The sequence below is a fragment of the Diaphorina citri genome, unplaced genomic scaffold, assembly GCF_000475195.1.
Source record: "Diaphorina citri unplaced genomic scaffold, Diaci psyllid genome assembly version 1.1 scaffold290, whole genome shotgun sequence".
NCBI lineage: Eukaryota > Metazoa > Arthropoda > Insecta > Hemiptera > Psyllidae > Diaphorina > Diaphorina citri.
The window spans coordinates 159,818-184,590 of NW_007377726.1; the positions used below are offsets into that span (position 1 = coordinate 159,818).

Genomic DNA, 24,773 nt, shown 5'->3' on the forward strand with positions numbered 1-24,773 from the left:
CCAGGTGGGGTACCAGGCTACTCACGTACTGTGACGGTACTTCCTCCATACGGAAATTCTACAATGTACAACCCATGTTACACGTTACTTACATGGCAATTGTATATTTATTATACCTTATTCCTTTCTTACATATGCAAAACAGAATAGAGAAACAGAATAGAGAAACAGATAGAGGAGAGAGAGATGAGAGAGAGAGAGAGAGAGTTAGAAGAGGAGAGAGAGACAGAGGGAGAGAGAGAGAGAGGGAGAGACAGAGAGAGAGTGAGAGAGACAGGGGTGGGGACAGACAGATACAAAGAAAACATGAGGATAATCATGTTCCTGAGTGCAGAGAGGGATAGAAGATGGCAATGGAAAAAAAGAGAGAGACCACATAGTACCTACAGAATAAATACACATCTCACTCATACTCAGCTTTAACCAATCTCTGTCTCTCTCTCTTCCTCCTCCTCCTCCCTTTCTTTCTCTGCCTTCTCTTCCCCTTTCTCTCTCTCTTCCTCCATTGAATTTCATTAAATAGCATTTTCCGCTGTTTCAAATAACAATGTAAATCTAACAAATACATTGTACATTTACACATCAATGTTAAATATAAAGATATAAATGTAAAATGGGTTTAATATATTAATTAGACAGATAAGAGATTCATAGAATTTGCCTGTAGTTAGCTATTGCATTCCTAATATTTCTTCAAGGCAAGTTTTTTTTACCATTTGTTGTGCGTTGTACAACAACCATGTTGTACGAGTATTTATAACTAGCTACTGGCTACCTTACTCAGCTGTATTTTATACATAACTTGGCTACTAGCTGCCTTACTCAGCTCTCAGCTGTATTTTATACATAACTTAGGTACTTCTTATCTATCTAGTTAGTACATATAACTTTTGGTATGTATCGATTTACCTAAACGTAAGTCTCTCTTCCCTTTCTGTCTATTAATTATACTCGCATTTTTTCACAAATTTACTTAAAAAAAAAAATACAAATTTACGAAGGGCGTAATTATAGCCTGGGGGCAATCTCAACTATCAAACGCGCGAGCCTATGGGCATATAAAAAATATGAATGTTTACGAAATATGAATCTGTCTACACATACATATTCATTTATATCTACACTCGCGTATTTCAACCTGTAGTTGAATTTATAACAGCACCTAGACTGAAACTATTTGACTGTGAATTTGAATCGCATATGCAAATTTACGACGGAGTCATAAGTTAGAGTATTTTATAGCAAACATCAATTCATGTTTAGTCTCTTCCAACTCTTCCGCTATCAGAGCACAAACAGAACAATGCTACAGCTTTCTGTTGCTACAGCTTTCCTTTCGAACATGTAGACATACAAGTGTATCCATATTGGATTAAGAAACAAACTCTAAGTGTACAAGGACCTGTGACTTGTTCAATATGTTTAACTAGAAATTTATGTATTTGTCTACATGTATAGACATTATGTATTTAATGGAAAGAACCCATCGGGACTTACTGGTCCGAATAAATACAATAAGGGCAATAAGCTATTACCTACATACATGATTGGTATCAAATGCTGGGAATTGACTATCAGGTAGACGTAGCTTAGGCTTCCTGTTAAACATTGAATATGTGTTTTAATTTTCACTCTTGTAAGTGTTTTCGTAAACGAAGTAGGGCTGAACATTAGTCCGAATCTCAACCCTAGTGAGTACACACTTTAGAATATTGTACCGCAATTTTGATTCTCATAGATTGTTTCTCGAAAATTTCAAATGAAATGGACTAGCATTGAAAATTTTCTAGGAAATCCGTCAAGTAACGAAACTTTCGAACCTCTATGTAGACAGGGCAATCAAACACTTGACGTCAAATTTTAAAACCAACAGTTCAAACTCATATCTCAATGACGAGAACCAAAGCAAACAGTTTATAATTACCGGTAAATCAATCAAATGAACTGGAAAGGAAATGGTCAATCCTGAAAGTCCCGCTGCTGAAGAAGAGGCTAGTACCAACATGGGAGGCATACATTGAATATGTGTTTTAATTTTCACTCTTGTAAGTGTTTTCGTAAACAAAGTAGGGCTGAACATTAGTCCGAATCTCAACCCTAGTGAGTACACACTTTAGAATATTGTACCGCGATTTTGATTCTCATAGATTGTTTCTCGAAAATTTCAAATGAAATGGACTAGCATTGAAAATTTTCTAGGAAATTCGTCAAGTAACGAAACTTTCGAACCTCTATGTAGACAGGGCAATCAAACACTTGACGTCAAATTTTAAAACCAACCGTTCAAACTCATATCTCAATGACGAGAACCAAAGCAAACAGTTTATAATTACCGATGCCAGGGTAAATCAATCAAATGAACTGGAAAGGAAATGGTCAATCCTGAAAGTCCCGCTGCTGAAGAAGAGGCTAGTACCAACATGGGAGGCAATAAATTTCTAGTGCAATTTGCAGCCGGTGAAATGAGTATCAACTGAATTAGTAATGCAAGAGAAGGCTGGGGGGCCTGGGGGCAGCGCGGCGTGTGAACTGAATTCTCTGTCACATATTGGTTTTTATTAGTCCGTCCTTCCTTTATTATTACAATAGTAATAAAAAGGTATAAGGGACGGACTATTGTATTCGCTTCGGTGTCTGTATGTCACATATTGGTTTTTATTTAATGTACGTTTATTTCTACACGTTTATTGTTTATTGTCGACTGGCGGAACACTAAATTAGAAACACTCGGGTTTCTCACATCACGTGAATCAAGTGCTCCCCTAATTTTATTAATGTATGGATGTACCTACCTACGAGTATAATAAACTATGATCAGCAATTACCAAGTGCTCCTGTCTACAGTTTATTTCGTTCCGCTGTGCTGTCATTTTCGATCCCAATTCCTGAAAGAGGTGGTAATAATAAAATTACATAATATACTTTATACATACACATTACACACTTGTGTATTTTAAGGTGATATTGAAATTTCACAGCAATGAAGCTCAGAAATTCCCAGGAGTGTCTATGACAAGTGCCGAGCCACCCAGGTGCCAGGAATTTATTACCAACCTTCCTGTTTGCCTGTTTTATATATTATTTTACCACTTGAATTTTTTGGGTTCCTGGGTTCTCTTTTAAGTCCTCTAATTCGTTTCATAACCGTTTTCTAAAGTATTTAGGTAACGAAGTGAAAGAAATTCTCGAAGTACGTAATCGGGATATTTTATCTCGAAATATCAAGAGAAATATTTAACAGCTTAATACTATAGTTTTAGTGTAAAAATCCGACAAACTTGGTGGAATGATTTTATCTTATTGTCATCCAAGATTTATACAAAACTGTACCATCAATGTGATTTCTCAATATTTAGCCTTAAGATACTGTGGCACTCACAACAACACTCAACACAAATATAATCTTACATAGAAAACGCAGGTTCTCGTTTCTCCACAATTTCCATCTCTGAAGTATAAATAACACTTCCAAATTCCTGGCCAGCACCTGAGAGCTATGTCTAACTGATGAGTTCCAATAAGAATGAAACGTGTCTTAGACTGCTCCCAGGTATTGGCTAAATTGATGACCCCGACGTGATGGAAATTAGGAAACTTGAGTGCCCTCATCTGGACTTGACCGCGTCCTGGCTGCGCACTCTGCGCAACCCAGCACGTTAATACACCTCTGCTCGCGGGTTCAGAGCATTGTTGATTTATCACATATTGGCTTATAAATAAACCAATAGAACCCTATTGTTTGCTTTTTTTATTATTATTATTTTATTTCTATTTATATTTACTTTTTTTACCTTTTGTAACAAGCTACTCCCCCGGATTTGCAAAATTTTGACCCGATTTCCAATGCACTCATTAGATTGTATAGGTTCCCTATGTCCCTAATTCATAATAATGTAATAGAGAGGGGAAAAAGTTAATTATGTTTTATTTTATTTATTTATTTATTTAATTCTTTTTTTACGTCTTATTTTCGAAGATATTTCCAAAACTCTCTAGTCTTGTAAATACAAAGTCCGCGGACACCCGGTCTCAAGGTAGGTACAATCAAAAGTTCCAACTATTTCCAAGTCACAAGTATGAATATTAAATTCTCAACACCCAACTGCTTGCCATTCCCAGGTCATACTTGAATGCTCGAGTGAATTTCATGAAATTAAATCATTTAAGTTTAAAACGTGTTCTCCCTTTAAAAAGAGACTCGAAATCCAACAGATTTAGAAAACACACAGAGGAGATGGTAGGGGTTAAAAAACAAAAGGATTCGTGTTCTGAAGTTTGGATGTAGGAGAGGTCAAAAGGAAGCTCAGAGCTCTTTATTTTGTAAAAAATAAAAGATTCTAGCAAACGATTGTAAATCCAACATGTTCTATTCTCTTTCCATCCCTATTGTTATTTCATGTTTCTCCTCCTCCTCCTCCTCCTCCTCTCTCACCTTCAAAATTCAAGGAATGGATTCACTTAATTAAAGTGATGTTGGATATTTCGTCAAGTCAGGGGACGTTTAATTAAATTACCAACTGAACCTAGGTATATCATAGGCATAGGATGTTTCAAATACCCTTTGAAGTTGATTACAGATACGCCTTTTTTGTCTACTGAAACAGTTCTTTTCATATTTTATTTTGTAAAAAATAAAAGATTCTAGCAAACGATTGTAAATCCAACATGTTCTATTCTCTTTCCATCCGTATTGTTATTTCATGTTTCTCCTCCTCCTCCTCTCTCACCTTCAAAATTCAAGGTCTGGATTCACTTAATTAAAGTGATGTTGGATATTTCGTCAAGTCAGGGGACGTTTAATTAAATTACCAACTGAACTTAGGTATATCATAGGCATAGGATGTTTCAAATACCCTTTGAAGTTGATTACAGATACGCCTTTTTTGTCTACTGAAACAGTTCTTTTCTTATTTTAACAGAACAATCGATTATAAAAGTAACTATAGCGTTTACAGTTCGTAAACGCTTCAAGATATTACTTTATTCGAAACCATTCCCCTGATAAACATTGACTATATACCTACCTATACTTACCATTAATATATATCCATTTTGAGGTCCATATTTTCCAAAACTTTGTCTGGTACCAGGTAACAGATTCTCTCCGCTGTCAACGCTGATGACACATTGAGCTTTTTTTCATGAACTAGAGCCGGAGATTAAATCCTTGAAAAGTAATTAAAATAGAATTATAATTTTGAAATGTTAAAACGTAAAACCGAGCGTTATAAAGTCCATTTAACGCTGATATAAACTTTATTAAATTCAGTACATTTTTATTTATGAGAATAGGGTGGGGGGTGGAGTGGTGCAGCATGTAGGTATCTACCTGTCTGCTACGGTTTGCTTTGAGTAAATAAGAACACCAGAACCGTAACTAAATTATACTAGCTCTGTTCCCCTGCTCTTCATCTAGTAGCTTAGTACACTTCTAGTGTAATATGATACATTTAAAGATTTTAAACTAGTCTGGTGGTTTTGGGGTCCTGCCATTTAACTGTTCGAAGTAGCCTTTGTTTCCTTGATTTTCGAGTGAAATCTTCAGAAACGTAATTAATGAGAAAAAAAAAGAAAAAGAAAAACCCCACAAAAATGTGTGAAATTCAAAAGATATTGCCGATTTATATTTGCGCTAACTTGTTAAGGAGCGCGGTAGCGCTCCGCCCCGCCAAGTCAAGAAAGTTTGACCGTAGAATAAATACAGAAGACATTTATACCAAACTTAAAAACGGGGTGACCTTAATGCACATTATTCTATCCACCTCGCTCACATCTATTTCTGCTTGCAGGTAACATGGCATCACAAGCGAGGCAATGTGATCAACTTGCTGACAGTAGGACGACAACAATACAGCAGCGACCAGAGGAAAGTGCTGAGCTTCCGATATCCAAACAACTGGAGGTTGTGCATAGCTTTCGTTATCAAACGGGATGAGGGCCTGTACGAATGTCAGGTGTCAACGCATCCACCCCTGGTCAAGAAAGTCTACCTCAGAGTAACAGGTAAGATCCTAATATCCTACCCTGAGGCCCATTTCAGGAAAGTCTTCGCACTTCTTAAGGCTCGTTCCTACTTGTTCGGAAAAAATCATGTCGTGTACAGTGAGAACATTTTCGGAGAAAAGAGGGCCAAATCCTTCCTGAAACAGACCTCAGGTTTTTAAAAGAGCTAGTTATTATTACTATTATGAAATGATTTTCCCAACTTTACAGACCATAAAAACAAGGAAGGAGAAAGTAAAAAGGAAACGTAGCCAGGCAAAGTTAATGCGTGCGGCATTCTCTGCCATTTAACCCCATTATTTTCTTCTTTTTTAGAAATAACTTTGGCTTTTTTTTTCTTTTTTTTTTTTGTACCTAGTGTGTGTATTTCACAAACTCTTTCACTCTGTTTTCTGGAAATTTCTTCAGTATTTATTTAACAAAACAAAAAATTGCGAATCTTATTCCTTAGCACACCAAAAGAATTTGGGCGTTTATTGGTAGATTTTTTTCTCCTTTTTTTTTTCCAAACATATAAATGTCAAACAAGACCATGTTCAATTGTTCATGTATTGTGTAGGTAGAACTGTAGATATTATTTAAGTACCCAGTTGCATAACTTTCTGCTTCGACTAGGGCTTGGAACAAAATACATTATTCTGTGGTCAATATAACTTCCTACTATAGTGTTGAGATGTGTAGGTTCAGTCTCATTTTTCCCTACCATTTTCCATGGGATGTATTTTTTGTTCGTGCTTTTTGAGTTTTTTTTTTATTTCTCTACAAAACGTCGGAATATTTTTTCCCTTTTTCCAATACATTGAAAGTCATTGAGGAAATGACAAAAGCTCCAGGAAAAGGGGGTGACGGGACTTCCAAGAAGAATGAGCAAAATGGAGAATGCAATAACGCATTTGATAGAATAAAAGAGAGAAAGAACCCTTTCCCTGATATTTTGCGGGAAGAGAATGCCCGTGGTACAATATTATGGAAATCAACACAGGAATTCCGGGTTCGATACCGGATGGAGTGTAAAATGACTTTATCTTGATGTCAGATTTTTGATAGAACATTAGGTGCTTTTGACACATCCACTAAATATTTTGTTCGCTCGTTTCAATTCTTTTTCTTTTATGAAATATGAAATAGTACATGTTCTACACAAAAAGGAAATTTATTCATTGGATTTTGAGCCCCATGGGGCCTTCAGGGGCATCGTAGGGGCCCTTTTTCTGAGTTCTGATAGAACATTAGGTGCTTTTGACACATCCACTAAATATTTTGTTAGCTCGTTTCAATTCTTTTTCTTTTATGAAAGAGTGCAATTCATGTTCTACACAAAAAGGAAATTTATTCATTGGATTTTGAGCCCCATGGGGCCTTCAGGGGCATCGTAGGGGCCCTTTTTCTGAGTTCGCTACGAGTTAATTATGTTGATGCATCTAAAATGAACTGTTCGCCCGGCTTCAAACCAAGGACTTTGATGATACAGACAATATTGTTCGTTATACAAGAGAGCGATTCACAAGAAACTCTTTCTCTCTCCCTCCACATCAAGAACGCTATCAATATACAAAACTTGTACGAAAAAAATGAAGGAAAAAATCTCGGAAATAGAAGAGAAAAAGAAGAAGGAAATTTATAGCGCTTATCTAAATAGCAAAGTTTGCTTCTTTTTAGTCTCTTGGGTAATTCAAATCTCAGCCCAAGTTAGATTCCCTATACCACTTGCCTTCAGTTTCTTCCTTTCAACCTCAGAGGGCGACACAAACACAAAACGTACAGAGATAAGTCCATATACCAGGCCATGCATAAACTAAATTTATTGAGGAACACCGAGGGCATTTATCTGGGTATTGGACTGTGAGAACATTTCATATGATCCAGGTTAAAACATCTCAGACTCGCCATATCAGGTTCTAGTCTACCCTACCAACAATAAAACCTTTATTTTTCTTCCCTATCCAGGAGAGCTGCCAGCAGCAATCCATGATGGTAGTTCCGGTACAGTGACCTCTAGTCTACATCTCCGTACATGGTTTCTACTGACCACAACTCTGTGTATCATTCAGCACACATCACTCCTCAGATGACACTAAGTGAGTAACAAGAGTGCACTCTAAAGGTGTGTCCACACAATCGACCGGCCGTCGATCGATGTCAACTGAACCATCCAAACTGCCTTGATAACAGAATCATCTCGTCGATCGACGACCGGTTTGAACACACCTTAAGAATTGGATTACCTATATGGAAAACGAATAAGGCTTTAATTTTGTCGAAAGACAGTTTATTTACATTATAAAAGGACTAGTTTCGCCCGAAAAGGAATCTTCTGAGGGAGTAAAATATAAAATAATTTTTTTACAAAATCGGTTAAAGACTATAACTTTTACTTTTGGGTTTACTTTTGACCTAAAAATAATGAAAATAAATTGGTAGCGAACTCGATAAAAACGGTTTTTCGCAAACTTTACTCCTAACTTACGTAGGTACATTTTTGGAACCCACACTCTCCGGCAATTACGAAACCCAGGTCCAATGTTTATGAAAATAGCGCTTATTCCCGAGAATGTACTGTTAATTGTTACATGAAGAATTGAATTCTAGGGACATAGACGCTATGCGGCATTCTCTCCATCTCTTGTTAAATTTTAACGCGAAGTATTCTGGGTAGGGTACTCATCCCAGAGTTTTTATGGTGATTAAATTATTTCAGAACTACCCAGGTAGAAAGAACATTTAATTTCCGAGCCATTTATTTGTTTACTTTTACTTCGAACTACAAAAAGAACAACAACTATAAATAGGTAGGTACACACAACATGTCTGCAATAATACAAAGAAGAGCGAGAGAGACGGGGTAAATTGACGTTGAGAACTTCTCTTAATTTTTAATTTAAAATGTCAAGAACTTTAGAAATACATGAGAGAAAGCGGATAGAGAAGACTGCTTGCTACTCATACCAAGTTATTGAGGAGATGAGAGGATCTACTTACCTATATGGAGAAAAATATAAAATATCTACCAACATTTTTAAAACGCATCATTACAAAGTGAATCTTTTCCAGAATCATTCTACTAATACTAGCAAATTTTCTCAGGGGTATTTGAAATGTCGGAAACTCGCTATAAAGGATTGTTTGAATACAAATTAATAGATACCTATACTAAAAAAAAAAAAAAAAAAAAAAAAAAGGGGGGGCCGAAAAGTTGTTTTGTTAATTTTAGGAAATGGAATTCGTTATACAAGAGAGCGATTCACAAGAAACTCTTTCTCTCTCCCTCCACATCAAGAACGCTATCAATATACAAAACTTGTACGAAAAAAATGAAGGAAAAAATCTCGGAAATAGAAGAGAAAAAGAAGAAGGAAATTTATAGCGCTTATCTAAATAGCAAAGTTTGCTTCTTTTTAGTCTCTTGGGTAATTCAAATCTCAGCCCAAGTTAGATTCCCTATACCACTTGCCTTTAGTTTCTTCCTTTCAACCTCAGAGGGCGACACAAACACAAAACGTACAGAGATAAGTCCATATACCAGGCCATACATAAACTAAATTTATTAAGGAACACCGAGGGCATTTATCTGGGTATTGGACTGTGAGAACATTTCATATGATCCAGGTTAAAACATCTCAGACTGGCCATATCAGTTGAGGAATTGGTTAAAATGTCATTCTAACACAAAACCCTGCTCTTTCACTATTGTATTTCTTGTGTACTCCCAAACATTCCTATTAAAAATTACATAATCTTTTTTATGAATTTATATAATTTTGAGAAGAGAATTTGAAATCCTTCAGAAAATTTTAATTAAAAATAAATATCTAAAAAGGTAACATTAACAAACGAAAATTTCTCAAGTGGACGATCAAAAACTTGAAATTCTCACCACTTGAAAAGGTCAAACTTTGTCTTCAGAGAAAGATCCTTTTTGATCACTTGTTATAACAAACCTGCCTCGGTGGCGTAGTGGTCAAGACGCTCGCCTGGTAATCAGGAGGGCGTGGGTTCGATCCCAGCCGAGGTATGGAATTTTATCCTCATTTATTTGAGAATTTGACCACATAATAATGGAGCTCTCGGGGTTAGGTGGTAGAGAACGCCTAAGGCGTTAACCTCGCCTAGTGGTTACCTTCCACTCAAGAGTCTATTATTATTATTATTATTATACTTTTTATTAGGTACATTTCTTTAGGGAGGGCACACCTAGTCTCATGAAACTGAATATGAGTAAGTGATTGGATAGAGAATGAACATTGAATAGGCCATATTTATTTTTATTTTTTTCTCACTTAAGTAAACTATGAAAAACAAATGAATAGTACAAAACAAACACATTCACCAGAACATATTATTATGATCTCTGATATTAAATTTCATAACATAAGTATATAACACAAAAATTAAGATCACATACAAAAATGGAGTTGAAAACTGTACTATCCAATACGAAAACAGGATCTCTCACGAAAATAACGAAAAATTCTTTCACAAAAATTACTAGAGAAACTTGTGCAAATGGAGAGCTTCGGAATTGCGAGGCTCAAAAATATGTAAGAAATGCTCAAAGTGCTCTTGGAGATTGGCGGGAAAAGATCAAGATAATCAAAAAACAAATACAAGGTATAGTAGATTAGGTACATATTCTTTGAGTAGATAAGAGGTAGATGTCAATTTCAGTTTTCAGTGCTGTTCCTAACACACATAAATAATTTCATCAAAATCAGTCGAGCCATTTTCTCGTGATAAAGTCTATCAGCTTAACAGACAAACAGACATATGTACATACGGAATTTTTTCTAAAGTTTTATTTGGGTTCCCTGATTCTAGACAACAAGAAAGCACTTTGCGAAGAAAAAGAATACTACTTCGGTCACTCTGCCTCCCCTTCCTCAATACATCACAAACATAAACTTCAAGTCCAATATTGTTTCTCACCGCTTGCTCCAAAAATGGATAGTAAATGTTCAAACGAGGCACTGACAGATGATAAAATATGCAAACCGAAAATCAATGGTAAAATAGCAGCAATCAAAAATAATTGTATTGATAAAATATGCAAACCAAAACTCAGTTGTAAATGTTCAAACACGGCAATGACAGATAGGTAATCGTACCGATAAATTCTGCCCAGCAAAACAGTCAAAACTTGTCTCTGTTCAAGAATATCAATAACCGGTGATAGTAAATGTTCAAACGAGGCACTGACAGATGATGAAATATGCAAACCGAAAATCAATGGTAAAATAGCAGCAATCACAAATAATTGTATTGATAAAATATGCAAACCAAAACTCAGTTGTAAATGTTCAAACGCGGCAATGACAGATAGGTAATCGTACCGATAAATTCTGCCCAGCAAAACAGTCAAAACTTGTCTCTGTTCAAGAATATCAATAACCGGCAAACGTGTCAATACCTAACATCTGCCAAAACAGAAAAACATTGACACAACCTGAAGATTCGCATCACTCAATCTGTAAAGAAAAATCAATGAATTTATCATCACAATAAAATCGTCACTATAAGTACGTAACACACCACTATGTTGTCAGGACCATGTTCATTAGCCTGTAAAAAAAAAAGTATAGGGTAAGTAGGTAATTCAGTAATTGCCTTTTCATGTTAGGGTACGGAGATGGTGCCCTAGATACCTGGAAAAACTGACAACTGGTAATATAACCTGTCAGAAACCTTTTTATACCCATGGCCAATATTGAACAAGAAGGAACATATAGCAGTCATATGGTGTTATATCTTCAGGAGCTAGATAAAACATTTCTGTGTAGAAATACTTGTTTATTTTATTCTATTTATTATTTTTTTGTCTTCCCTATCTATCTATTCTTGTACAATGGTCCAAGACCTCAAAATACAACATGACCAATTCACATAACTTTCATATTATTTTTTGAAATAGTCGGTACTTCTTTTGAGGGGCAATTTAACTCCTGTGGTCAAATCGGTTTTATAGCCTCCTGTCTTAATAACTTATCCAACCATTAGTCTGATTCACCCAGTAAAATTTACAGGATGGTGCCACCAATCGACACTGAAAACTTTAATGGATAATTCGGCCACCCTGTATCTACTATCGAATCAGTAGCCAATATTATATTAAAAAAAAAAAAATCCTACTGTAATAAATTAGGTAACTATTCTTATTCTTCTCTCACACATACATATTTATATTTTAAAAGTTAGTTTTAATAAATTAAATTTATACCTAATATTATTAACTACTGTTTTTATTTTTTATTAGATTCTATTTTACACTCTATGTAGGTAAGTAAAACACTATGAACATCAACCATTTTTGCTGCTATTTGGTATGAATTTTTTTGAGGAATTAAAATGAGAACTATGGTTTTAATAGATCAGTTGCGCTTACTTGGGTGATGTTTCAAAATCAAAGAGCAGGAAAAATGAGGAACAACGGAATTTTTCTTTTTCTTCTACGAGTTCTAGATCCCGAGATAAATCGATTAAAAAATACCGGTAAATCTTGAACTCTGACGCTCGCGTACGCGATGACGTCACATCAAATGTTCCGAGCAAAGCTCCCTCGCAGGCAGCACATTAATGTGTTTGTGCGCATACGTTTCTGCGCATTTCTTTCTGCTCCACCGCCAGCGTGCTTGCATACTGGCGCTACCTAGCGAGGCAACTGCCTGAAGTCTGACGTCACACATCTTTGAATTCTTTCATTAGAACGGAAAATGAAATTTGAATGTTCGACCTTTTACAGTTATTTTTTCGGAGTTTTGACCTCATATTTGGATTTTTCACTTCTTTTTACGTAGGAATCCACCATTTATTAATAATTTTTACCCATTTGCAACTGTTCCATTAGCGTGCTATAGCTCATGAGAGTCATGAGTTTGAGAATAATGGAATATAATTTTAATCAACTTCAATAAGCAACAGAAACAATTGGACATTGGCATAATTCCAACTGAAATAACACAAAAATTAAACAAAGACATTTAACAGTGTGCATTATAAAATCATATTGGGGTCCCATTTGCAACTGTTCCATTAGCGTGCTATAGCTCATGAGATTCATGAGTTTGAGAATAATGGAATATAATTTTAATCAACTTCAATAAGCAACAGAAACAATAAAATTGGACATTGGCATAATTCCAACTGAAATAACACAAAAATTAAACAAAGACATTTAACAGTGTGCATTATAAAATCATATTGGGGTCATACCTACACCCTATACTCAACAAGTAAGGGTGCATGAAAATAATTGAAAAAAAAACTCTGAACCTTTTATTAATTAAAAAAGGTTGTGATTATTTGATTATTAAGAAAAGCAATTTTAGTACTTGTTGAGTTTTTCCCTCTTTTACCCACTTGCATTCCAGAATGGGTCTCAAGAAGGAGAAGTGCTTCATTGAACAGCCTTCATTGACTGTGGGAGTGTGGGGATTATTCCTAAAGAGCATGATGGTGTTACAAGCAAATGCAAATTAGGTTTCTCCAATTTTCTCATAGAGTGTCTTAATTAGCTTGTTGTTGTTGTTGTTGTTGTTGTTGTTGTTGTTGTTGTTGTAGTGGCTTTAGCTACAGCCAAAAGGTGATGACAAAATAGAGAAAATACCACTTCTATCAGCCATAGCTGCTCAGTTGGAATTAGCTTGTAATGTAAAACACCACCTCTTCTGGAACATGCCCCTGAAGCTGATCAAGTTATTTTTCTCAGTCTTACCTGTATAAGATGGAGAAGCCCTGCTGCATGAGGAGTATCAGGTATCACCTTTTCAACTTGATCATTGTTTCTTGGCCTCATTCATTAGTTTATTATGTACATCATCTAATGAGCAAGCATCTTTGTTTATACAAATGGTCTTCTGTCTACTTTTGGACCCCTGCAAGATATTCAGGTTCAGAAATGTTAGTAATACTTACTGCATGTAAAATGGGTCAAAGTCAGTAGTGAGACTCATGAGGAAATGGTCACAGGTACACAAAAGTAAATGATTGGTGATTTCCAATGATTAATAATTAATATTGTGAAATGCAAAGTTGCTGCCAGGACAGGACTGCTTCCCAAATCTATGTATACCTCATCTGACTTCATTAATTGTACATTGTCAACCAAAGAGGTTGAGAATTAAAGGTAAGTACTAAGTAGGTACCTATGCTTTTTTTACCCTTAAACTCCATGTAAGTACCTACTTCATTACCTTATCAAGGGACACATCACTTTTCCGTAGTCCAAGTAATTTGGACAAGTACTTGACTAATTCTGTGTTAGCTTCCCCATCCACAGGGGGAGCATTGATTTGTACACCTACTCGATCTTGAGTCACATCTGTGATAGCATTTGTTTTAGCTCCTGGCTTGGCTAGTATGTGGACAAGAATATTGCCAGATTTATCCAGAACTATAGGTGAATGCATGTAAAATGGGTCAAAGTCAGAAGTGAGACTCATGAGGAAATGGTCACAGGTACACAATAGTAAATGATTGGTGATTTCCAATGATTAATAATTAATATTGTGAAATGCAAAGTTGCTGCCAGGACATGACTGCTTCCCAAATCTATGTATACCTCATCTGACTTCATTAATTGTACATTGTCAACCAAAGAGGTTGAGAATTAAAGGTAAGTACTAAGTAGGTACCTATGCTTTTTTTACCCTTAAACTCTATGTACCTACTTCATTACCTTATCAAGGGACACATCACTTTTCCGTAGTCCAAGTAATTTGGACAAGTACTTGACTAATTCCGTGTTAGCTTCCCCATCCACAGGGGGAGCATTGATTTGTACACCTACTCGATCTTGACTCACATCTGTGATAGCATTTGTTTTAGCTCCTGGCTTGGCTAGTATGTGGACAAGAATATTGCCAGATTTATCCAGAACTATAGGTGATTGAAGATTAAACTTGGTGAAAAATGTCTACAATCTACATCCATTTGAATTTACTAATTTACTGTATTGTAACATGTTACAGAAAACCTATCCTATGTCAAGGAAGAACAACACTACAACTTTTGCAGGAGGAAGCAGAATCATACCAACACACCGCTCTTCCCCTCCTGTCTCTTTTATAACTCGCATACTGTGATCTTTATTTAATCTAGATTCATAATTTAGGTCAATATAAACGTAGGTATTGAGTATTCATACTATTCATTCATTATCTAATGTAGAGATTTTGAATTTTGTCAAACAAAGAACGCCTGGGATGTCCAGAATTCACACAAAGTGTGCTATGATTCAAGTGGACCAACCCTCAGAACTAAAGTTCGACCGGAAAAAGAATAAAATTGAGAAAAAGACAAATTCGAATGGTCAAGTCTTTCTGAACTTTTCAATTATCTTGGAATACTTTTGAGGAAGCCTCAACGATTTTGCAATTAGTTTGTAAGTTCGTTTGATTGTTTCACCATAACTGTAAAATAGTCAACAGTCCCCTCAAGTTCTACAGTTGACTGAACCACTGGTAACATTATTACTTGTACATACTGAATACTTAAAGAAAGCTTCTGTGGTGAACTGCCCAGATCAACAGGAAGAGATGATTTTAAAGCTGTGGCCACACATAGTCAATGGCCATTGATTGATGGCAATTAACGTCAATTCATCAATTATTGATGACTGTCACTATGAGTGGACAGTTGGACACAGGTGATGGTCTGTGCCTCTGGTGTAACAGGCTAACAGGTACTTCAGACAGGGAAAATTGTTTGTTTGTTATGTTTAACGAGCTATTAATTTACTTGATTTTTAGCTCAAAGACAGGGAACATTGTCTCTAATATTCTATCCTGTACAGCTGGATCAAATAAACCAATGACTATGGAAAGTATAGAATACATACTACAAAAGGTACTTATACTTACTACTGAAACACTTGATGACTTCTTGAATCCTGATATAGATATCCAAACATACTTGAATGTGAATTAATCAAGGAGCTTAAGTAGGAATTAATGAATATTGGATTATTGAATACCTATTTCAAAGGCTTCTATGTAGTTCTAGTGTTCTAGTTAATCTAGTTGGTCGTTGGTCTTGGTAAAATGGTAAATCTAATCTATCCTCCTGAAAAATCAAAAATCTGAAATCTTTTCAAATCTACAATCTAATCCTTTTCAAAAATTCAAAATATTCAAATGTAAACGACCGGTCGTCCGTCGTTAAACGGGTTAATGTAAGGCACCTCGACAACCAAATCCGGTTAATAGCGGGTATGCGTATCAGAGGTGCGTGACACTGGTAGCCCTGCCCCTTTGAGTTCAAATTACGAAATACTATCAGATTTTTGTGCAAAATTTGGGTACCCTAGTTGAAGTTTATCGGAAATCCGGAAAATGGGAATCTTTTTGGATTATTTTTGGCCCGGAAGAGATCACATCAGCATGATCAGCACAGTGTCACGCACCTACCAATAACATCACGAGTATACCCGGGGTTTCTAATCGCCTTATCAAATTGTAAACAAAAATTTCATAAAGTTGAAAAAAAACCTTTTCCTTTTCCAAGTTCCTGAACGTGAACGAACGTGGTAGTAGTTGGTGAAGAAGTGATTCAGGATTGATTAATTTTATCTGGAAATTGAACTAAAAACAACCATAAACTCCCAAAGTACCAGAAGAACCTTTACTAATCAGAAGAGATTTCAACCTCCTTCTATTATGGCCAATGGAGCTCATGTCAAGGTAATGAAATTAATTTGGGTCTGTACTTAGGAAGATGATAAACAATCTAGCGAACTAAGATTCTAGACTAGATGCTTTGTTGTGTTCTTTTAGGTACTTGCTAAATGTAAAATTCTCTCTCAACTTACATTGATATTTTACAGGTCAAGGAATATGTGGACAATGTAAAATCACAAGCAGAAGAACTTATTCTAAAAGGATTTCCGGAAAAAATAGTCATTCTCAATGATTTGTTGGCCACTGAACAGTTTCAAGTAGAAGATGTCACCAAGATCCACCAAGACATTAATATACCCGTTCCTGAACCTATTACTCTGAACAGGTAAATAAGGATGTGAATGACCTATTCCAGTAGGTAGACAAAGGCATAATAACAAGTTGTTCACACTATTCCCACATAACCAAAATTGGATTCAACAACAGAACTATTGTTTCATGGTATACCAAGCATTAGTTTTTTAATAAGATAAACAGATAGATGTCTATTTAAGCATTGATTATTCCTGAACCTATTACTCTGAACAGGTAAATAAGGATGTGAATGACCTATTCCAGTAGGTAGACAAAGGCATAATACCAAGTTGTTCACACTATTCCCACATAACCAAAATTGGATATATTCAACAACAGAACTATTGTTTCATGGTATACCAAGCATTAGTTTTTTAATAAGATAAACAGATAGATGTCTATTTAAGCATTGATTTTTATGGGCTGCTTGTTAATAGGATTTCAATCATTTGTTGGATGACTTGAAAATTTACTCATCACCTTAATGCTTGTTAACTACTTAACTGATCTACCCTTAATTTCCAGTCATTCAGATGGACCAGTGACTAAAAAAGCCAAACGTGAATTGGACAATGATGTCTCAGGGACACCCGTGCTTTTGTTAACAAATGGTCCTGTCCCTTCTAATGAAAAACTCAAACTTATGATCTCTGTGGTCAAACCTCACATCAAACAACTTGTGGAGCACTCCAATGTGGTGAGTTGATACATCTGTCAGTCTCAAGGCAGTTAGCAACATACATGACTAATTACCCAATATATTGCCTTCATTACATTCTAGTGGAGCAAAAATGACACTTGAATTTGAGATTTAGGTATACCTTTCACTTTATTTTTATTATTACAATTTTATTTTAATTTTCTCTTGACTCCTTCAACTCATTTGTTTTTATAATTACTTACTGGTTGCTTGGTTTTATTTCCTTTTCAGCTGAAAATGTGGATTACTTTTATGATTCCAAAAATTGAAGATGGCAACAATTTTGGTGTATCAATCCAAGAAGACATTTTGGCTGAAATTCAGTCTGTAGAATCTGAAGCTGCTGCATTCTATGATCAAATGTCACGGTACTTTGTGTCCAGGGCCAAGGTGATCTCAAAAGTGGCTAAATACCCCCACATTGCTGATTACAGGCAAGCTGTTAAGGAACTGGATGAGAAAGAATATCTCAGCCTCTGGCTTGTCCTATGTGAAATTAGAAACCGGTAAGTATGCCTCAAGAGTGAGTTAACTTTTAACTTGACAGTTTTGCATATAGTTCATACCTATGGTAAAAATAGAAAGTAATTATGATTAAAAGGTTGATTAATTTTTGTTTGCCATTCTAATAAAAGTTACTTCTTCGTACATGTACATTTTTTTTAAGGGGTTTGACAGAGGGAACTGTAACTGCTATGGTCTTATCGTCCCGAAATCGAAGAGAGAAGGAAGACAGGATAGCCAGCCGTTCCGAGAACGAACATTATCCCATCAGGATAAAATCCGCCCCGGGCGGGAATCGAACCCGCGTCTAGCGCGAGCCGTTCCGAGAACGAACATTATCCCATGAGGATAAAATCCGCCCCGGGCGGGAATCGAACTCGCGGCCTAGCGCTTACAGGATAAAATCCGCCCCGGGCGGGAATCGAACCCGCGGCCTAGCGCTTATAACCCGTTCCGAGAACGAACATTATCCCATCAGGATAAAATCCGCCCCGGGCGGGAATCGAACCCGCGGCCTAGGTGTTCCGAGAACGAACATTATCCCATCAGGATAAAATCCGCCCCGGGCGGGAATCGAACCCGCGGCCTAGCGCTTCCATCGAGAACGAACATTATCCCATCAGGATAAAATCCGCCCCGGGCGGGAATCGAACCCGCGGCCTAGCGCTTACAAGGTAGAAGTCTTATCGTCCCGAAATCGAAGAGAGAAGGAAGACAGGATAGGAGGAAAGCCAGCCGTTCCGAGAACGAACATTATCCCCGCCCCGGGCGGGAATCGAACCCGCGGCCTAGCGCTTACAAGGCAGACGCACTACCAACTAAGCTAACTAGGCTGGCAAAGAGAGAAGGAAGACAGGATAGGAGAAAGCCAGCCGTTCCGAGAACAAACATTATCCCATCAGGATAAAATCCGCCCGGGCGGGAATCGAGGATAGGAGAAAGCCAGCCGTTCCGAGAACGAACATTATCCCATCAGGATAAAATCCGCCTCGGGCGGGAATCGAGCCCAGTGGCCTAGCGCTTACAAGGCAGACGCACTACCAACTAAGCTAGCTAGGCTGGCTGAACCTTAACTTAATTTATGCCGTAGGACGAAAGCCAGCCGTTCCGAGAACGAACATTATCCCATCAGGATAAAATCCGCCCCGGGCGGGAATCGAACCCGGGCAGAAAGCCAGCCGTTCCGAGAACGAACATTATCCCATCAGGATAAAATCCGCCCTGGGCGGGAATCGAACCCGCGGCCTAGCGCTTACAAGGCAGACGCACTACCAACTAAGCTCAGGGTCTCCACTCCAAATTTTTAAAAATCACTAGATTCAAGGAAAAGAAATCACTAGATTTGACTTGAAAATCACTAGATTTCTAAATTCTCCCAAATGATAGTGAACTATAGCGCTTTCACTAAGGCCTGGTTCGAGTAAATTTGGCTGAATTTTTTTTACAATCTAAAAATCCATTTATTTAAAATCGGTTCGAGGACCAAAATTTTCATGAAAAAAAAGATCGTCCGGTCTGTGTGAAGACTCTTCACTGAAGAGATAGGAAAGACAGGATAGAAGAAACCTAGACGTTCCGAGAACAAAGGGTGTATTACCTAGACCAGGCTTGTCCAACCCGCGGCCCGCGAGCTCATTTTTGCGGCCCGCGAAGCCCCGCCTAAAAAAAATGAACGAAAATGAGAAATAACAGTAAATATACTAAATAAAATAATTAATGCATGAAAATTTTCAAATTTATAAAAATTACCTGCCCCAATTTACCTTACAAATTTCATAGTTAGTTTCTAATTCTAGGTAGGTACCATCAAACGCAATGCTGTAGGTACCTACCTAATAATTATCATAGTGGCACGTGGCATCTCCTTTGAACTCTACTGACCTCAGTCAACACTCAACATGCAGGCACAAGTAGGTACACAACGGCTAATATCATAGTGACACGTGGCATCTCCTTTGAACTCTACTGACCTCAGTCAACACTCAACATGCAGGCACAAGTAGGTACACAACGGCTACAAACAATCTACCGAAATAAGATTCTAGACTAGATGCTTTGTTGTGTTCTTTTAGGTACCTACTTGCTAAATGTAAAATTCTCTCTCAACTTACATTGATATTTTACAGGTCAAGGAATATGTGGACACTGTAAAATCACAAGCAGAAGAACTTATTCTAAAAGGATTTCCGGAAAAAATAGTCATTCTCAATGATTTGTTGGCCACTGAACAGTTTCAAGTAGAAGATGTCACCAAGATCCACCAAGACATTAATATACCCATTCCTGAACCTATTACTCTGAACAGGTAAATAAGGATGTGAATGACCTATTCCAGTAGGTAGACAAAGGCATAATACCAAGTTGTTCACACTATTCCCACATAACCAAAATTGGATATATTCAACAACAGAACTATTGTTTCATGGTATACCAAGCATTAGTTTTTTAATAAGATAAACAGATAGATGTCTATTTAAGCATTGATTTTTATGGGCTGCTTGTTAATAGGATTTCAATCATTTGTTGGATGACTTGAAAATTTACTCATCACCTTAATGCTTGTTAACTACTTAACTGATCTACCCTTAATTTCCAGTCATTCAGATGGACCAGTGACTAAAAAAGCCAAACGTGAATTGGACAATGATGTCTCAGGGACACCCGTGCTTTTGTTAACAAATGGTCCTGTCCCTTCTAATGAAAAACTCAAACTTATGATCTCTGTGGTCAAACCTCACATCAAACAACTTGTGGAGCACTCCAATGTGGTGAGTTGATACATCTGTCAGTCTCAAGGCAGTTAGCAACATACATGACTAATTACCCAATATATTGCCTTCATTACATTCTAGTGGAGCAAAAATGACACTTGAATTTGAGATTTAGGTATACCTTTCACTTTATTTTTATTATTACAATTTTATTTTAATTTTCTCTTGACTCCTTCAACTCATTTGTTTTTATAATTACTTACTGGTTGCTTGGTTTTATTTCCTTTTCAGCTGAAAATGTGGATTACTTTTATGATTCCAAAAATTGAAGATGGCAACAATTTTGGTGTATCAATCCAAGAAGACATTTTGGCTGAAATTCAGTCTGTAGAATCTGAAGCTGCTGCATTCTATGATCAAATGTCACGGTACTTTGTGTCCAGGGCCAAGGTGATCTCAAAAGTGGCTAAATACCCCCACATTGCTGATTACAGGCAAGCTGTTAAGGAACTGGATGAGAAAGAATATCTCAGCCTCTGGCTTGTCCTATGTGAAATTAGAAACCGGTACCTATGCCTCAAGAGTGAGTTAACTTTTAACTTGATAGTTTTGCATATAGTTCATACCTATGGTAAAAATAGAAAGTAATTATGATTAAAAGGTTGATTAATTTTTGTTTGCCATTCTAATAAAAAAGTTCCAAGAATTGTGACATCAGATTATAAGAAATGCACAACTACATGTGCACAAACACATTACATTAATTTTGCCTGCTAGGGATCTCTCCTCACTAATTTTGCCTGCTTGAGATGATTATTTATTGGAACGACTTGACTGATGTGTTTATCATAATTCATAATATAAATATTTTCTGCATTTATATTTCAGCTATTGTACACTTCATGACATTGTGACCAAAAATTTGGAAAAAATCAAGAAACCAAGATCTTCAAATAACGAAGCCTTGTACTAAAAGAAAATCAATGTGTACAAAAAGATCATCAGGCAATTCGAAGACAAACATCAAGAGACATTTACTGTACTACATTTCTTTATAATTATAAGTTGATTTTTTATTATTATTATTTCAAGTACTTATTACTTACCTTTGAAAGGCTTTTTTTTCTACTATGAAAATAATTTTCACATTAAACTCTTTGATTGGTAAAACTAAATTATATTATTATAGGATTATTTAAATAAGTGTCAAAAGACATTTACTGTACTACATTTAAGTTGATTTTTTTATTATTATTATTTCAAGTACTTATTACTTACCTTAGAAAGGGTTTTTTTTTCTACTATGAAAATAATTTTCACATTAAACTCTTTGATTGGTAAAACTAAATTATATTATTATAGGATTATTCAAATAAGTACTTTGATACCTCTTCAAAATCATATATAACCATCCCCAAATTGTTTTAGCTTTACAGGTTATGTAGGTACTTTTTTTTTATCAATAGATTCTTTGAGAATCATTAGTTCCTTAATATTGTGAACCATATCCCAATATTATCCCATTTTATCAATGATAATAAATAGCTGAAGCTTCCTGTTAAGTAATTAATTTAAGTAAATTAAAGGTATTATTATTTATTCTTCCTCTGTAATCTATGAAAAACGGTTTCAAATACAAATACATCTAATGTCTGCTTGCCTGTCACATTTCATTCTGTGATAATCACTATCAACCAATGTTTCAATAAGCAATAAATTGGTTTTTTTTTTTTTTTTTTTTTTTTTTTTTTTTTGTGATAATCACTATCAACCAATGTTTCAATAAGCAATAAATTGTTTTTTTTTTTGTACTTTGTGAAAAAAGCGTGTATTTGAGTTCACTATAGGTAGGTACCTACCTAAACAACAAATCTTTTTCTAGCATTTTTCCTAGGGATAGGTCACCATTTTACCTCAGTTAATGCCTTTTTTAGTTAGATAATATTTAGGCAATCCAAATAAATCAATCCCAGTCCAAATATCTACACATTGAATTTTTCAGCAAGTGTGACCGATCTGTCACTGGTCCAGGTACCTACCAGACTCGGTGTTGCCTATCTTCAGGGATCCAGGGGAAATTCGTGTAAAGAAGAACACAAGTAGCTTATATTCTTCACAGTTGCTTGTGTTCTTCTTTTCAAGATGAATCTTCACAAAGTCACGTCAGAAATCTATCAGTACCTATGTTGAAATTCGTGTATGCAATTTGCAAAGTGATCGCAGTGATGCGAACTGAATACGTATCGCGTCAATGTGACCAATAACTAACAAGTAGGTACATAAATACTGATTTTCTTTAACCAAGATCGAAAAATTCCCGGAGGGACGGGCCCCGCTTGTTTATGTACGTTTATTTCTACACGTTTATTGTTTATTGTCGACTGGCGGAACACTAAATTAGAAACACTCGGGTTTCTCACATTACGTGAATCAAATGCTCCCCTAATTTTATTATTGTATGGATGTACCTACCTACGAGTATAATAAACTATGGATCAGCAATTACCAAGTGCTCCTGCCTACAGTTTATTTTGTTCCGCTGCGCTGTCATTTTCGATCCCAATTCCTGAAAGAGGTGGTAATAATAAAATTACATAATATACGTTATACATACACATTACACTCTTGTGTATTTTAAGGTGATATTAAAATTTCACAGCAATGAAGCTCAGAAATTCCCAGGAGTGTCTATAACAAGTGCCGAGCCACCCAGGTGCCAGGAATTTATTACCAACCTTCCTGTTTGCCTGTTTTATATATTATTTTACCACTTGAATTTTTTACGCTCAAAATAATTTAAAAATATGATGAGAACAGTTTTCATGTACCCCCGAAGTAGTGGTGATTAAATCTGTGCTTTCCTGTGATATTGTTCATATACCCTATTGACCCAGTTTTGACACTCCACGGTTAACCTAATAATAAATAATAGCATCAAGCTTACCATCCACTACAGGTTGGTGGACTTGATTTATCACATATTGGCTTATAAATAAACCAATAGAACCCTATTGTTTGCTTTTTTTATTATTATTTTATTTCTATTTATATTTACTTTTTTTACCTTTTTTAACAAGCTACTCCCCCGGATTTGCAAAATTTTGACCCGATTTCCAATGCACTCATTACATTGTATAGGTTCCATATGTCCCTAATTCATAATAATGTAATAGAGAGGGGAAAAAGTTAATTATGTTTTATTTTATTTATTTAATTCTTTTTTTTTACGTCTTATTTTCGAAGATATTTCCAAAACTCTCTAGTCTCCTTTTTAATTAAAATAATAATTTAGTGTCTATACTCTAGCAACATAATGTACGCTTATTCGTAATATTAACTTTTTACATTGGCAGGGTGTAGGTATTTTTCCTTTTAATACTTTAATACATCTGGCAAGGTTATTCACGAAATAAACAAATTAAACAAATATTCACTCTAATAAAAATAAATAAAAAAAGGGATTTAAAAAATTGGCCATTCATTTCTTTGGCGAGGTCATTTACATATTTCTTCTCTTTATTTATAAAAAAAGAAAATAAATAAATCAAAACTTCCCCTTCCAGGCATTTGGCAAGGGTTCTTTTGCTGCCTATACTTATATCTACTTACATAAATAAAAAAATACCTTTGATTCGTGTACAGGAGTACATAAGCAATTGAATATTGGGATCTATAGGTATTGAAAACTTACCTCAAGTCCCCTCCGAGAAGCCCTTCTTTGTTCAGGAATTAAATCTCTAGAGTTCCGAAGCATACGAAATTGGAATGTGTTGATAAAATGATCCTGAAAGAATGAAAAACGTAACAAAGAAGAATTGATTAGATTTTTTTTTTTTTTAAGATCGGAAGAGCGGGGTGTAGGGAAAGAGTGTAGATCTCGGGGGTCGCCGGATC

The 24,773-nt window shown here is 35.9% G+C and overlaps 5 protein-coding genes and 1 long non-coding RNA gene across 7 annotated transcripts in view; 4 read left to right on the forward strand and 2 right to left on the reverse strand.

The window, feature by feature from the left end:
- The window catches only part of LOC103507124, a 117,140-nt gene that overhangs the window by 84,380 nt on the left and 7,987 nt on the right, over nucleotides 1–24,773 (forward strand). For both annotated transcript variants that reach the window (XM_026822067.1, XM_017443188.2), the window contains one exon: nucleotides 5,790–6,003. In XM_026822067.1, the coding sequence (XP_026677868.1) occupies nucleotides 5,790–6,003 (214 nt within the window). The remainder of the gene's footprint in view (nucleotides 1–5,789; nucleotides 6,004–24,773) is intronic.
- Nucleotides 10,066–12,220, forward strand: LOC103507119. The gene is made up of 3 exons (XM_008471566.3): nucleotides 10,066–10,611; nucleotides 10,819–10,964; nucleotides 11,190–12,220. The coding sequence occupies exons 1-3, from the start codon at nucleotides 10,410–10,412 to the stop codon at nucleotides 11,322–11,324; spliced, it is 483 nt and encodes a 160-aa protein (XP_008469788.2). The 5' UTR covers nucleotides 10,066–10,409; the 3' UTR covers nucleotides 11,325–12,220.
- Nucleotides 11,304–24,773, reverse strand: part of LOC113466548 — a 25,228-nt gene continuing 11,758 nt past the window's right edge. Inside the window, exon 2 of the long non-coding RNA XR_003390917.1 lies at nucleotides 11,304–11,443. This is a non-coding gene — a long non-coding RNA (uncharacterized LOC113466548). The remainder of the gene's footprint in view (nucleotides 11,444–24,773) is intronic.
- The window catches only part of LOC108252129 (UPF0235 protein C15orf40 homolog), a 23,712-nt gene continuing 11,668 nt past the window's right edge, over nucleotides 12,730–24,773 (reverse strand). Inside the window, exons 2-6 of the mRNA XM_026822068.1 lie at nucleotides 23,836–23,844; nucleotides 15,403–15,406; nucleotides 14,672–14,881; nucleotides 13,709–13,868; nucleotides 12,730–12,943 (exon numbers count right to left, since the gene is read on the reverse strand). Of these exons, the coding sequence (XP_026677869.1) occupies nucleotides 13,770–13,868; nucleotides 14,672–14,881; nucleotides 15,403–15,406; nucleotides 23,836–23,844 (322 nt within the window). The 3' untranslated portion in view covers nucleotides 12,730–12,943; nucleotides 13,709–13,769. The remainder of the gene's footprint in view (nucleotides 12,944–13,708; nucleotides 13,869–14,671; nucleotides 14,882–15,402; nucleotides 15,407–23,835; nucleotides 23,845–24,773) is intronic.
- Nucleotides 16,512–18,174, forward strand: LOC108251833 (proteasome activator complex subunit 3-like). The gene is made up of 4 exons (XM_008471565.2): nucleotides 16,512–16,673; nucleotides 16,817–16,995; nucleotides 17,490–17,661; nucleotides 17,896–18,174. The coding sequence occupies exons 1-4, from the start codon at nucleotides 16,650–16,652 to the stop codon at nucleotides 18,172–18,174; spliced, it is 654 nt and encodes a 217-aa protein (XP_008469787.1). The 5' UTR covers nucleotides 16,512–16,649.
- Nucleotides 16,543–21,906, forward strand: LOC103507118 (proteasome activator complex subunit 3). The gene is made up of 5 exons (XM_008471563.3): nucleotides 16,543–16,673; nucleotides 20,295–20,473; nucleotides 20,765–20,936; nucleotides 21,171–21,445; nucleotides 21,768–21,906. Exons 1-5 carry the CDS (start codon nucleotides 16,650–16,652, stop codon nucleotides 21,850–21,852), a joined length of 735 nt encoding a protein of 244 aa, XP_008469785.1. The 5' UTR covers nucleotides 16,543–16,649; the 3' UTR covers nucleotides 21,853–21,906.

Coding starts and splice junctions, on each gene's coding strand:
- LOC103507119 (XM_008471566.3), top strand. CDS start 10,410: ATGGAGTTGAAAACTGTACTATCCAATACGAAAACAGGATCTCTCACG. Junction 10,612..10,818: donor AATCAAAAAACAAATACAAG/GTATAGTAGATT, acceptor CCCTGATTCTAG/ACAACAAGAAAGCACTTTGC. Junction 10,965..11,189: donor ATAGTAAATGTTCAAACGAG/GCACTGACAGAT, acceptor TGTTCAAACGAG/GCACTGACAGATGATGAAAT.
- LOC103507118 (XM_008471563.3), top strand. CDS start 16,650: ATGGCCAATGGAGCTCATGTCAAG. Junction 20,474..20,764: donor GAACCTATTACTCTGAACAG/GTAAATAAGGAT, acceptor CTTAATTTCCAG/TCATTCAGATGGACCAGTGA. Junction 20,937..21,170: donor TTGTGGAGCACTCCAATGTG/GTGAGTTGATAC, acceptor TTTCCTTTTCAG/CTGAAAATGTGGATTACTTT.
- LOC108251833 (XM_008471565.2), top strand. CDS start 16,650: ATGGCCAATGGAGCTCATGTCAAG. Junction 16,674..16,816: donor CCAATGGAGCTCATGTCAAG/GTAATGAAATTA, acceptor GATATTTTACAG/GTCAAGGAATATGTGGACAA. Junction 17,662..17,895: donor TTGTGGAGCACTCCAATGTG/GTGAGTTGATAC, acceptor TTTCCTTTTCAG/CTGAAAATGTGGATTACTTT.